The 14,994-nt window shown below is 43.2% G+C and overlaps 1 protein-coding gene across 1 annotated transcript in view; it reads left to right on the plus strand.

Annotated features, from left to right (window-relative positions):
* The window catches only part of LOC147445494 (small ribosomal subunit protein eS7-like), a 47,019-nt gene extending 39,812 nt beyond the window's left edge, over positions 1–7,207 (plus strand). The window contains exons 2-5 of the mRNA XM_086525005.1: positions 6,287–6,360; positions 6,438–6,561; positions 6,675–6,857; positions 6,926–7,207. Of these exons, the coding sequence (XP_086381131.1) occupies positions 6,287–6,360; positions 6,438–6,561; positions 6,675–6,857; positions 6,926–7,048 (504 nt within the window). The 3' untranslated portion in view covers positions 7,049–7,207. The remainder of the gene's footprint in view (positions 1–6,286; positions 6,361–6,437; positions 6,562–6,674; positions 6,858–6,925) is intronic.
* Positions 7,208–14,994: the final 7,787 nt, after the last annotated feature.

Consider the following 14,994-nt stretch of genomic DNA (forward strand, 5'->3'; position numbering starts at 1 on the left):
GACTTTGACTACAGAAAAGGGCAGAACAATTCTACTTGATATTAAACTAAAGGGCGAGTCTGTCCCTATTGTATCGGCTTCGGCTATTTCAAAATTAATGAAATCCAGTCTGTTTGTTTACTCGATCTTTATGAAAGAGTTGAGTGGTGATGATAGGACAAATATGTGTAAACTTGATAAAGAACGCCAAGATTTTCTACACTCTCACGCCGATTGCTTCTCAGAAGGCCTGCCAAGAGAGTTACCACCTGCTCGTCCTGAAGATCATACCATTGATCTGATACCTGGTAGTACACCACCGAACCGGCCACCCTACCGTGTGAGCCGAGCACAGAATGAAGAGATTATGAACCAAGTGAAAGACCTCTTGGAAAAGGGTCTTGTCCAGCCTAGTACTTCACCGTATTGCTCTCCAGTATTGTTGGTTTTGAAGAAAGACGGATCTTGGAGAATGTGCATCGATTATAGAGCTCTCAACAAAATCACCATCAAGAACAGATTTCCAATTCCTAGGATCGATGATATACTCGACAGGTTACAGGGATCCTCATGCTTTAGCAGGATTGACTTGAAGAGTGGATATCATCAGATCAGAATAGCACCGGGAGACGTCTACAAGACAGCTTTTCGGACGACTTTTGGGTTATTTGAGTTTTTGGTGATGCCTTTTGGCTTAACCAATGCTCCTGCGACATTGAACCGGATGATGGATAGGATTTTTCGAGAGTACAGGCTATTTTTGGCACTTTCTTTGACGACATCATTGTTTTCTCCAAGAATGAGGCAGAACACAGAGATCATCTGCTTCAAGTCTTTCAGGCATTACGAGATCACAAGTTAGTGATCAATGCAAAGAAAAGTGAATTTTTCCTACCAGAGATACACTTTTTGGGGCACATTGTGTCAGCAGCAGGAGTGCAAATGGATCCGGCCAAGATAGAGACTATCCGTGATTGGCCCGACTTGAAGAATGTCCATGAAGTTAGAAGCTTCTTGGGACTATGTTCGTACTACAGGCGGTTCATACGAAAGTTTGCAGAGGTTGCTTCCCCTTTGCATATCTTGACACAGAAAGGAGTACCTTTTTCGTGGGGACCCACAGAGGTGACTGCCTTTCAGACATTGAAAGAGAAATTGACTACGGGACCTATTTTGACTTTGCCGGACTTGCAGAAGTCATTCGAAGTATATTGTGATGCTTGTGGTCGTAGTCTGGGTGCGGTCTTGATGCAAGAAGGCCATGTCATAGCTTACGAGAGCCGTTTGTTCTCTAGGCCGGAGATGACAGCACAGATCTATGAGAAAGAGCTTTTGGCGGTTATCCATGCTCTTACTCAGTGGCGGCATTACCTACTCGGAGCGGATTTTACTGTCTTTATAGACCATCAGAGTTTGCGCTACTTCTTGTCACAGAAGCAGCTTTCGGAAAAGCAGATGCGGTGGGCGAACATCTTGTCACAGTTTCACTTCCAGATTGTCCATGTGCAGGGACAGAAGAATGTGGTGGCAGATGCTTTGTCTCGGAAACCGTTGGTTCTGGCTATTTCCGTGATACATCATAGGAGCTTCGAGGATATGGTCGATCAGTATGGCACAGATACAGATTTTGCAGATATTTTCACACGGATACGGGAGGGGGAGATAGTAGCTGGATACTCCCTTCGGGAAGGCTACTTGATGAAAAAGACTATGTTGTGCGTTACACAGCCGTTGAGGGAAAAGGTTATGACTGATTGCCACTGTCCACCTTTTACGGGTCACCGCGGCATTGCTACCACCATGAAAGAGGTAGAGAGAGATTTCTTTTGGCGGAGACTGAAGAAGGATGTGGAAGAGTTTGTGCGCAGTTGCTTGGTATGCTAGAAGGTCAAGTTTGACAAGCATAAGGCACAGAGATTGTTACAGCCTTTACCCATACCCACCCACCCGCCCCTGGGAAAATATTAAAATGGATTTCATTTTTTTTTGATCTCCCGAGAATACAGAATGATCACGATGATTTTCCGATTACATGGCACGTCTGAGACGATTCTCTCCGACATAGACCCCAGATTTATGAGTTGGTTTTGGAAGGCAATTTGGGAGAACATTGGCACGTAGTTGCAGTTCTCGTCATCGTTCCACTTGCAGACTGACGGGCAATTTGAGATTGCTAATTCAGTGATTTTAGATTTATTGAAGTCTTGTATCTCGCATCAGAAGACTCAATGGGAAAAGAACTTACCTTTGGTGGAATTTGCCTACAATAACACGATACACTCTTCGACGGGGAAGATGCCATGTGAGATTGTTGAAACTGCTACGAAGGTTCCATCCTTCCTGAGCACGAAAGATTAGAAATTTGAAGCGGATGTATATTCGCGAGATTTGGATACGGCTTTTGCCAAGGTTCGCGAGACTTTGCAGGAGTCTCAAGAACGACAGAAAAAGGCAGCGGATCGCCATCGTCGCGACTGGAAACTGAAGGAGGATGATTGGGTGCTCTTACTTTTGAGAAGGCACGCCTAAGAAAGAAACAGGGAAAGGAGAGGCTTTTTCCAAAGCTTAGTATGCGATACTACGGCCCTTTCCAGATTACTGAAAAGATAAATGAAGTCTCCTTCCGATTGAAACTGCCAGATACTTGGAGGATTCACAATGCATTTCATGTGAATCTCTTGAAACCTTTTAAAGGTGATGTGCCTTATGATGGGGAGCCTGATGAGCAACCCAAAGTGGAAGAAAACGAGGAGATCCTTGTTCCTGAACAGATTTTGGCACATAATGATACGAAGAAAGGTAAAGTCCGAAGGCGGTTCTTGGTTAAGTTCAAGAACTTTCCTGCATTTGATGCGAAGTGGATGGAGGAGGAGGACCTAGCAGATACTCCTCGGATTGTGAAACTTTACCTCGATGTTTTGGTTTAGCATAGTCTACTCCAAACGGAACCCAGAAACTCAGCTTGGCCGAAGATCTGGTGCAGTGGGATGCACAAGAGGGGAGTTACTCCACTCCTTTGTCAACAGATGCCTCGATTTTGATACTAAAGTCACTGATGTCTCTTTGAGCTTCAGGGATACTGAGAGCTGACAGTATTTTGCTGGATGACTTTATGAAATGGAATTCCTGATTATGATACTGATTTGTTCTTGACTTCTTGTGAGTACAGGAACTGATAGACGAAATGACTGCAGCATTTTGGTCTGATTGATCTCGAATAGACATGGTTGCAATAGGGGTTAGTCAATCGGACATCGATGAGGTCCCGATTGGACCTAGATGTGATTGCTAGCTACATTGCCGATAAATCATGGTCTAAGATCCGAATGAATGTTGAATGTCATGTGATGTCCTGTGATGTCTGGTGATGTCCTGTGATGTCATGTGATGTGACTGTCGATTTTGTACATGTGCTAGATGTGTGTTCCTAGTACGTAGGTACTAACAATCAGTGTCTGCTAAGACGGTTTATGGCTTTTGTCGGTTTTGTAGGCGTAATCGCGGTCGATTACAATGCTTTCAAGAGGGGGGTATGTCACAAAGTGATGACGTGGCGGACAGCAGAAACCCTAATTTCTGCCAGAAACCCTAAAATTCCTGCAAACCCTAATTTTTGCCAAAAACCCTAAATTCCGGAAATCGCGGAGGCGGATTATTATTATTATTTTTTTTTGGAAAATGATGAGCGACGCGAATTTTGCTTTTGTTTTTTTTTATTAAAAAAAAAAGAGAAAAGACTCTCTAAGAGAGAGAGAGAACTGATGCTTTTGATTTTAAAAGCTTTTGGGGCTCTGCTTTTGGGCATCCCTTGTAACCTTTAAATTAGTGGTGAGGGCCTCACTTCTCAGAGCATCTGGACGCAGAGTCTGAGAGTGAAACCCTAACCGCTCTCTTGTACTTTGATGATTGATTAATACAAAAAGAAATACCGAAAGGGGCGCCAGTCTTTGGGGCCAATATCTCTAGGCACGGAACTCCGCCGGGCCAGGGCAAATCTATTGTGATCTGTGAATTGTTTTGAAGTGGTTATTTGGTGCTGTCGCGATTGATTCTTGACTTGGAGTGTCCAAGTTTGTTACACTCTCTCTCTCTCTCTCTCTCTCTCTCTCGCTCAACTTTCATTTCTACGTCCTTCTTTACGGATGTATACTCTTGTTCAGTGCTTCCATGAGAACAAAATAGTAAATACAATCTTGTATGTATCAGTGACTTCTACTCACTTAGGGTAACAACATTTATGGAAAACAAATAATAAGTGCACGCACGTGCTCTCTCTCTCTCTCTCTCTCTTTGCTCTTTCACTTCTTTGTTCTTGTTTATTGATGTATACTCTTGTTCAATGCTTGGATGAGAAGAAAATAGTAATTACAATAGTGCCCTTGCAGTCATGCAGGCTAACGAAGCACTCTAGTTATTGCTCAAGGTTCCTTTTAGTTCTTAGGAAAAGAGAGAGCTTTCTGTCTTATGGAGAGTGCTATGATCACGAACAAAGTGAATGGATATTGTGCGTGCAAGTGAATGAGACTGAGAGAAGGAGAGAGAAGAGATACGACACCGAGAGGTTGTAAAACCCTCCTCCGAAGGCCCCACTCTCGTCGGCGAGTGGTCTACTTGGATTGCACAAAGGTGTACAATGCGTATGCAATGGACTGATGCAATGGGACTATGCCGATGATGACGACGACTTAGGCTGAAAACTGTGGATCTTCTATATGCTGAATTTCTTGGACTGTTTTCGAGGCTGAAACTGGCTGTTTTACTGCTGTCTTGATGGCTGAAAATGATCGTCTATGTCGAGGGTCATGCTGAGGATGAAATCGCTGAAGTCTTGCACCTGTTGAAAACGCTGAATGGGCTGAAGTTCTACTGCGTTATTGAGGCTGAAAACAAAACGCTGAATCTGCAAGCGGGCTCGCGTTTTTGTGAAGAAAACGCTGGGCTGGTCATGCAACGTTTTTGCAAGCAAAAACGCTAGGATCTCTACTGCTATCACGGGGAGGAAACTGCAATGCTAGGGGATCCAGGTGATGAGGGCGATATTTGCAATGAGGAAGCGCCAATGGCTGAAGGGAGGTCGATCTACTGCTTGGAAACGCTAGGGGATGCTGAGGGGTGGTACTGCTGAGAAGTTGCCTGTTGAGCGGGAAGCTCTTGCTGCCTCTTCTGTCTGAAAGTGCTAACTTGGGTTTGCTTATATATTAAAGCAAAATTGCCCTACCTATTTTTGTTGGAAAGTCACTTAAAAATAATAAGTGAAAATACCAATAAATAGGAAAATAGACTAAATGCACTGGAAAATTCCCCTAACTGATGCTAATGGATTATGATGGGAATTCCGATGATCATGCTGTGTGCAACCGGAGGATATGCATCTATGCTAAGTGACTCGGCATGCACGGTCTACGAATAGACTCACAAAAGTGCCAGATCATAGACTTGACTGAACTGACTGAACCCTGCTGTGGTGCAGCTTGTCCACGGACACATAGGGTTGGGATGTGTCACGTGACAATCAGTCTCTGAAGTAGAAGTGTATCGGGTATGCGTAGGTGTCTGTGCCAGTCGAGCTGTGTTGAACTGGAATGAGACGGTAAACATGAGAAGCGCATGATCTAATGCTACCCCAATAGGCCTGGGCCTGACTGTAAAGTCCTGAATAGAGGGTATGAAATTGGGCTGAGCCAAAACATAATCCACTGTGCTGGCTCCATGTCTATGAGGAATTCAAGTGAACTTACTCAACGCTGGAAATCTCTGGAGGCCATCCAAGATGGCCAGTCCATGTGCAGTCCCCAAATCTGTCAGATATCCCCCAGATATAAGAGAGAGAGAGAGAGAGAGAGAGAGAGAGAGAGAGAGAGAGAGAGAGAGAGAGAGTTCTGAATCAACCAACCTTGGCAATGAATTGATAAAATACAATGGGGTCTTGGGGTGCTTATATACTAGAACTTAAGGTCTTGGGGTGCTTAGATACTAGAACTTAAGGTCTTTGTGCCAAAGGGTGTTGACTATTTTTACTGCAATTTTCATTAGCTTGCATGCGCATACTCATTTACTGGCAACCTGTCATTTGAAGAGATGAAGTAGGTGTTGCTCTGTTCATGTGAGTCTTTGAGAATATGAATTGGGCTTGTCAGGAGTCAATACAGGTTAGGTGTGCTTAAATTCTTGTTGATCTCAGGTCTCTCCTGGTTTGTTTGTGAAGTGGAGCTACTTGTACTATTTTTTCTTTGCTGAGATGTCTCGGTATGGACTATTTGCAATGCACATGTGACAGCTAGATGATGTCTTGTGTGGGTTTCTACAGGCTTTCTTTGATCTGGAGAACAGTAATCAAGAGCTCAGAAGTGATTTGAAGGATTTGTTCATAAACTCTGCCAAGTTAGTATCAAATTGTGTCATGAGCGCTATTCTTGTATTGTGATTCGATGTTGATTCATTTTTGTCTGTTCAATCAGGCAGGTAGATATTTCTGGTAGCAGAAAGGCTGTTATCATTCATGTACCATACAGACTTCGAAAAGCTTTCCGGAAAATTCATGTGCGGCTTGTACGGGAATTGGAAAAGAAGTTTAGTGGCAAGGTGAGTAGTTTGTCCTGAAGGTATCATTTTGATACATGTATTTACTTGATTTGCCTGCGTATGCGTGTTTTAATAAGAAGGTTATGGTTGTCTCATTGATTGTAAATATCTAGGAAGTGATCATGATTGCAACAAGGCGCATCATGAGACCCCCCAAAAAGGGAACTGCTACAGCTCGCCCTAGAAGCCGTACCTTGACTGCTGTTCATGAAGCCATTTTGGAAGATCTAGTGTATCCAGCTGAGATTGTGGGGAAGCGAGTGCGCTTCCGCTTGGATGGGTCCCGAGTTATGAGAGTAGGTTTATCCCATTGTTGGTGCTGCATTACTTCTTATCATGGAGCTCTAAAATGTCTCTTTTGCAGGTCTATCTGGACCCTAAGGAGCGTAATAGTACCGAATACAAGTTGGAGACTTTTAGCGGTGTGTACAAAAAGCTTACTGGAAAGGAAGTTGTATTCGATTATCCAGTGCCAGAAGCAGCCTAACTCAGAATTTTATTATGGTTTACAATTATTTTGGCCCATTTACCTGAGTTTTGAAGCTCGGTGGAGGAGTGGTTTTGTAGTAATTCTATATGTTGAGAAGAACAAATCATTCATTTGAAGCTGAAATATCAATCGAAGGCTCTATATTGTGCTTTCAAATGGTTTTTCCTTCCTGCTGCCGAGATGCATCTTGTGCCAAGAGAGGTCTCTTGCGAATGTCAAATCCTCTCTCTCTCTCTCTCTCTCTCTCTCTCTCTCTCTCTCTTTGTGTGGATACTGACGCCTTACATGCTCCTCTTCGAGCCAATCATTTACCGAAAGATTTTGGAGTTTGGTTTACATGTAAAGATTTATGAAGGCTCACCACATGGGCTTCCTAGAGTTAAGCAGGAGGCAACTTACAAAGTTGAAAGACATTAAGAAATGGCTTGAATAGTCGAATGAACACATGTTGAGATTGATGCAAGACATTAAGAAATGGTTGGAACAATGGAATGCAATTCACAATCCTCAAGCATTGAGCCTCAACGAAGAGCATATGATGTTTCATTTGGACCCACAGGTTACATTTTATTTTTGAGGATGACAAAACTCTCCCGGGACAGTTTCCTACGATGTTAAAACTCTCTTCTTCTCGGGCGTGTGTGCGCGCTAATAAAAAGTGGAAAATGGTATAACCTTTCTATCACCCAAGTGTAGATTGGTTATGCCATTTCGGTCTTGATTAAGAGGTTTTGAGTTCAACTCTCCTTGTCGGCTAGATCTTAAAGGGTAGTTTCCTACGACGTTAAAACTTCTTCTTCTTCTCTCTGTCTCTGTCTCATCGTTGTATTTTAACTGAGGTTAGGTTCCGAGTCCGGGGGAGTAAGGAATGAGGTTGAAGTCCAAGTGTATTATCCATAAACAATGCATTGTGATGCAGATGTGAGCTTTCTAGCGGTTTACAAAAACCAATGCTTGAGAAGATGTAGATTAAGGAAGCCTATACATTTATCTTTCAATAAATGCATGCAAAACAAATAGAGGGATTGGGTGGTTATTTGCAATCTCTTGCATAAACTGTGCTAGCTGGTTTGCATGAGTTGCAAAGTATTCGAGCATGACAAATTTAACAATCTTGGTGGTCATGATCAATGAGCGCCATCTTGCTCTCTGAAAAGCTCAATGGTTACTCTTGGTTGCATGTTTCTTGCTAGGAATCTTGGGGAAGCACTGCTAGATGGTTGACTTGTAATAAAATAGGACATTGGATGCCTGTCACCGCATGCAGACTAGTCATGTAGTGCCACCGCATCAGCTTTTGGCCCCCTTCACTTGAACCTTTGACAGCCAGGAAAGGCTTCCGGCATGGGTTGCACCCTGCTAAACAAGACATACTGCTCGAAAGTTAAAAAAATCAATACTTTTTGAGATTCCCCCATTCCCTCCCTCCCTCCCTCCCTCCCTCCCCACGCCCCACCTGCACCGCCCAAAAAAAAAAAAAAAAAACGCGCGTGCGCGCGCACACACACAACACAAAAAAAACGCGCGTGCGCGCGCGTGCGCGCGCACACACACAACACAAAACTTGCATGTGCGCTTTCATCTCCTTTCTGCAACAGCCCTCGACTCCCCCTACCTCCTTCCCCACGGAGACCTATCTGCACTGTCCTCTATGATCCTCCCTCAAAGAGCTATCTCCAACAACCATCTCTCTCTCTCTCTCTCTCTTTGCCGTGGCGACCCTTTCTGATTTTACCTCTACCGACTTGCTTCTCAACAAAGAGGACTGCCCTGTAGTTGTGCGCATGGACGGGTGAGAGAGAGAGAGAGAGGCCTCCAGATGAATGTATGAGAGAGAGAGAGAGAGAGAGAGAGAGAGAGTGACGGATAAAGACTGGATAGAGAGGGAGAGAATCTTTCTAAGATTCTTCTTAAAACAGAATTAAAAATGAATCGTAGGGACATATAATATATTTGTTCTTTCTTGTGTAATGTTGCAAGCAACACTTTTATCTTGTGGCGTGGAAAACTGTTGCTTGACAAAGCACCCTTCAAACGGGCTGCAAGCAGTTTTTCTCTTGTCTGCGTCAAAACCCACCGGCTGCTGCCTTTGCGCAAGGAAAAGGGCCCTGCATCCCAGCCCTTTTAGAGGGCTCCCCCATAAACCCTCTAAATCAAACTTTAAGAAAAGGGCCCTTTTAAATGTAAAGGGCCCTATAAAAATCTCTTTGTGTGCCCATAAACCCTTCAACAACAAGTTTCCAACCGTTTGCACCAAAGAATTAAGAGTGCTCTTTCTCTTTTTGACTTGTTGACCTCCTATACCAAGTTATAAAAGCGTTTCTCAAGTGTAGGGGGTGGTTGAAGGACCCCCTACATTTTCAGTGAGACATTTTAGGTGAAGGGCCCTTCACTTTTGTGGAGGCATGAAGCACATATTAGTTTTTTCAAGGGCCTCCTAATAGCACCTTTAGAGGGTCTATGGGGGAGCCCTCTTAGCTTTAAAGACATTTCCTTTTTGATCAAATTAGAGTAAGAGTAACACATGTGAAGAAAGCTAAGAGGTGTGACCGCTTTCCATACAGGTATCTTCTCTTGCATAAGAGGTTTTGAGTTCAACTCTCCTTGTTGGATAGATCTTTAAAGGTCTCTTGGGATAGTTTGCTACGACATTAAAGTTCTCTTCTTTTCTCTCTCTCTCTCTCTCTCTCTCTCACACACACACACACACACACACACACACACACACACACACACACACACACACACACATCAAATGTATGCATGACATAATTTTTTTAATTTAAATGTAGGCACACATGTGGTTGCTTTGTGATTGATGGTAATTTGCATGTTACAGACTATTAAAAAGGTGTGGGTTACTTTTGCACATGTGTGTGTGTGTGTGTGTGTGTGTGTGTGTGTGTGTGATCATGTTTTGAGTAATGGTTTATGTAACTCATATTTTTGGACTACATAAGTAGTCCTTAGTAAAGGGTTAGACTTTGGGCGCATCTTTGAACCATTGGATAAAGCTTGCGGATTGGTGTCACATGGCAAGCTAATGATAATAATTTTTTTAATTATTTCTTTTAGGCCTTTGTGAGAGAGTGTTGACATTTGTGCACCTCTCTCTTTAAAGAGAAGGTACACAAATTTAAAGAAGGGGATTGAGTATTGTGTCAAACACAATCTTTCTCATTCTCTTTCACTCTTTTTGGCCTCCTGAAGGCCATAGGGGAAGGTTGAGAAAACATGCAATGTTTGAGCCATTGATCAACAATGCTCAGATTGCAGACATGTGACCTGGTTGCTTGAAGGCTGAAGTTCTCTAAAAGCTAAACGTCCGTTTCTCATTAATGGCGACACTTAGACGAGGGGGATTGAAGGTAGGCATCGTAACTACGCACAAGAACCTGTGAAGGGGGAGGTTTCACGTCTGTACATGCATCTTCAAATGCAGTGGGAAGGTCATGTAAGCGAGGCTGTAGATGGTTTAAGGATGTTGATGTCTACATGAAGATTGAGTTGCTTATTGTCCTTTCTTCATCTTACAGTGGGCTTGATTTGGTGGTCAAAATGAATCGAATAGATCTTGAAAGGGATCCTAGAACTTGATCTACTTCTTTTTGCGAACGTCAGAAAGCAAGGGTGTTTGCCACACGAGGACAACAATCTGGATGTTCCTTCACGCCAAGAGGCTCCCAGATGTGGTATGACAAGGGTTGGTCTTGCAAGAAAGGGACTCGGGTTTTAGCAAGGAGAGGGTTTGAGTTGGACAGGCACTGGGATAAGTATGTTGCCAATGAACATGCATGGGAGGATCAGGTGATGTAGTGGCCATGGCGAAGCTTAGCTAATATGCAATAAGCCTGGAGGTTTAGGGCTTACACTACCGAAGATGTACTAAGGAAAGGGTTGGCCTTGCAAGAAAGGGAAGGTGTTGCCGAGGAGAGGGGTGAGGTGGACACACCAGGATAAGTATGTTGCCGATGAATATGCGTGGGAGGATTGGGCCACGTGGTGTCCACGACAAAGGTGATGCACTAAGCTTGGAGGTGGCAGGCGTTTCCATTGGTTGCAACTTGCAAGGATGTATTGGGAGCCAATAATGGGCATAAAGCCATCCAATTTGTTCATGTTGATTGTGGGTGGTAGGGTTACGACTGAGAAGGGCAAGTCAAACTTCAAGGCTAAAGGTAGTGGTTGGGGGTTACTGACAAAGGGGTTGGGGTTGCCAATCTGACTGATGCAATTGGGTTTGCCAACGAAGGGGCCGTGGTTTCCGGCATGGTTGGGATTTTCCAACAAAGCGCTGGAATGCTCGGCATCGATGTTGTTTCTTGTCCTTGATTTGGAGGAGCTTAGAGATGGCACTGTGAAAGCATTGCAGGTTGATCTCTTATACATTAACTTCAGCACCTTGCGTGCTGCAAATGAAGAGGATTGACACAAAGGCTGCATGCCAAGACGGCACCTTGAAAGTGTTGCAGGTTGATCTCTTTATTCCCTTCAACAACTGTGTGCCACTAGTGAAGGAGATTGAGATAGAGGCTGCATTTAATTCCCGAGTTTGACTCGCTTGCCTGTCAAGCAAGGGGTCAGAAGCGATTTGTGAGGCAGATGGGAAGGTCACGCAAGCGTAGTAGTGCAAAGCCACAATGGTGGAGCTTGGAGGAAAAACATGCAGATCGTATTGCGGCATGAGAATCAAGAAATAATGCCAAGCAAGGTGGAGCAAAATAGAGTTGATCAACCCTTATACTTCATGGGAGGAGAAGGTAGGAAGGGATTTGAAGGTTCTAGTGAAAGGGCTACCTAGCATGCAGAGATGTAGTGACAAGTCAGAAGATTCTCAGTCAAGTCTCGTCTATCACTACATTAAGATACACATCTACCTCCTCCTCCTCTTGCCTTTCTGGCACCACACCCAAGACTAAGCTCTGATCCTCTTTCAAACATTCTAGAAAAACTGCATATACTGGCATGGCACACCAATGTCACAACCCTCTCCAAGCTTGCGTGCCCTCACCATGTCCACCACCCTTTCTTCAACATGACTCTGGCCTGCATCGCCCCCAAGTCGCGCCTCTACATCACCATCTTTCAAGCTTGCTCCACCTATTCACATGTCCATCTCTTGGAAACTCAAATTGTAGAGAATGTTGTGGAACTTCTTCAACTCCATGTTTGTAGCTCGCTCATCCATATATATGCACATAATGGTTTCCTTGAGTTAGCTCACCATGTTTTTGGCCCGGTTGGTAACTCGTAGTCACCTCGGATTTGAGAACATGGAACCCAACTACAATACCATTATTTCTATTTTGAAAGCCGGTAGAACCCTGTATCAATGCAAACTTTTACATTTTCTTGTATAATGTTTGAAATCAAAAGACTTTATTGTCGATTTCTCGTAGGCATGTAAGCGACGTGTGGCATCTCTGATGTATAATGTTCAAAATCAAATGACTTCATTGTCAATTCCCTCTTAGGCATGTAAGTGAAGTCTGGCATCTCTGATGTTGCTGCAAGAAAGTCATGTAGTGCGGATATCATATCTACATCAATTTCAACACATGCAATAGGTTGGTGCATTCCCGAACAATATATCTTTCATGCATAAAGTGTGATCCTTTGTTGCTGTTTGTGTGAGTGGACAGCTTTGTGTGCAACTTGTGATGGTTTATTCTCATCATTTATAATTCTCCTCGACTATGCACATTGCCATGAATTTATGTTCATCTAATGTAGTATTTAATTGTAGGAAATGAATACTACATTCCCTTGGTAGTTGATCAAGAATCAAGATAGAGTGTATGGAGTTTCGGCTATGGAGGGTGGCAGTGACAAGTACCCATGCGAGATGAGATGGCTTGTTTGAGCGTGCAGAGGAAGAAGCGAGAGAGAAAGAGAGAGAGAATAATAGATCGACACCTTATAAAATAACGCTCTGATTGGATTTGTAAAAAAGCCTTTTACATATATATATATATATATATATGTGTGTGTGTGTGTGTATACATATATGTGTATGTATATACATATATATAACACACCCATATATATGTGTGTATACACACACACACACACACACATATACATACATACATACATATATATAACACACACACATATATATGCGTGTATACACACACACACACATACATACATATATATATATATATATATATATATATATATATATATATATATATATATATATATATATATATATATATATATATATATATATATATATATATACACACACACACACACACACACATGCACACACACATATCTATATATGTGTGTATATGTGAGACACACACACACACACACACACACACACACACACACATATATCACTACAACATGTTATGCGTTTTTCGATGCACCATATTTCGACGCACCGTACCTTTCCATGCGCATTTCGACGGGCATACCCCTCGTCGATATAGACGTGGTAATACACGTGACAATGCATGTCAAAAGGCGCGTATTTTCACGTGTATATCGACGCGTATATCAACGAAAAAAATTTGGAGAAAAAAACCAAATCCGTGCGCAGGCGATCATTTTCGCCTGCGAGCGCGCGCACAGATCTAACCTTTGGAAACCTGTAGTGCAGGTATTGTTCTCCCCCCCCCCCCCCCCCTCTCTTTCTCTCTCTCTCAAGCTACATTGTGTGTGTGTGTGTAGAGAGAGAGAGAGAGAGAGAGAGAGAGAGAGAGAGAGAGAGAGAGAGAGAGAGTGATATATATAGAGAGAAAAAGAGATAGAAATATATATATATATATATATATATATATATATATAGAGAGAGAGAGAGAGAGAGAGAGAGAGAGAGATAATAGTAGATAGAGAAAGTAGTGGTGAAAGAGTTAGCTTGGCTGACCAATTGTGTGAAAAGGACAGAAACTCTCTTTATCTCTCTCTCTCTCTCCCTCTAGAAGAAACTATGAAACTAAAAGAGGCAAAAGGGTTTTGCCCGCTACATGCATTGCCATGTACACCCGGGAGAGCACGTATGTGTCTACCCATATAGGACTTGACCAATAAAGACGAGATTTTGACCCGGTGGTCCTGATCTCCGTAAACCTCTGGACCGAGGTGTGCGGAGATCGGGCAAGGTTAGAGAATGCAAGGTAGTTTACATTGTGAGGAGTACATATATTGACACTCATAATCATTGTAGATGGCAACGTCATCAACTAACATGGAGAAAAAGATTGCATGCTCGTGCACGCTCTGCAAGTATTAAATCCTGCGCAAACGTAAGATATGTAATGAGCATGTGCACAAGTACAGAGAGTTTGCTAGAGAAACCGTAAAGAATCTACGATACGACTCCTACGGAACGGGCATTGATTTTCACGACATAACACCTACATCTGAGAGAGAGAGAGAGAAAAAAGATTATACGTAAAGGTCCGATCAATCTAGAGCCAAGGATGGAAGCAGAGGAGGGCTTACAAACAGAAGACGACGGCATGGAGGAGATGTTGGATGCTTTCTTCCAGACAAGCGAGGAGAACGCTAACGAAGCATCACCAGAAGACGTGCGCCTATCTCCTAAAGACATGTTGAGAAAGTTGGCACGTCAACAAATCTATGAAGGCGCCAAAATATATGTGCTTCGTACTTGTCTGTCGTTTTTGAATCTGCAGTCAGTGTACGGGTGGTCATATGCAAGCGTCACTGCTTTGTTTAGGTACGTAACTTACAAAAGAGATTTTCCAATTGCAACGGTGACGTGCTTGGGGAGCTTTTAATTTAATGTGGCTTAAACAGGTTGTTGCGAGAGCAACTACTCCCGGCAGGCAATGAAATGCTCCCCTCCAGGCCAGACGCAAAGCGACTATTGACCTCAGTTGGCTTGGACTACAACAAGATTCATGCATGTCCAAATGATTGCATTCTTTTTCACAATGAATTCGTAGATTGTCTGTCGTGTCCTA

This window comes from Adiantum capillus-veneris, chromosome 12, assembly GCF_014529385.1.
Source record: "Adiantum capillus-veneris isolate H3 chromosome 12, ASM1452938v2, whole genome shotgun sequence".
NCBI classification, from domain to species: Eukaryota; Viridiplantae; Streptophyta; class Polypodiopsida; order Polypodiales; family Pteridaceae; genus Adiantum; species Adiantum capillus-veneris.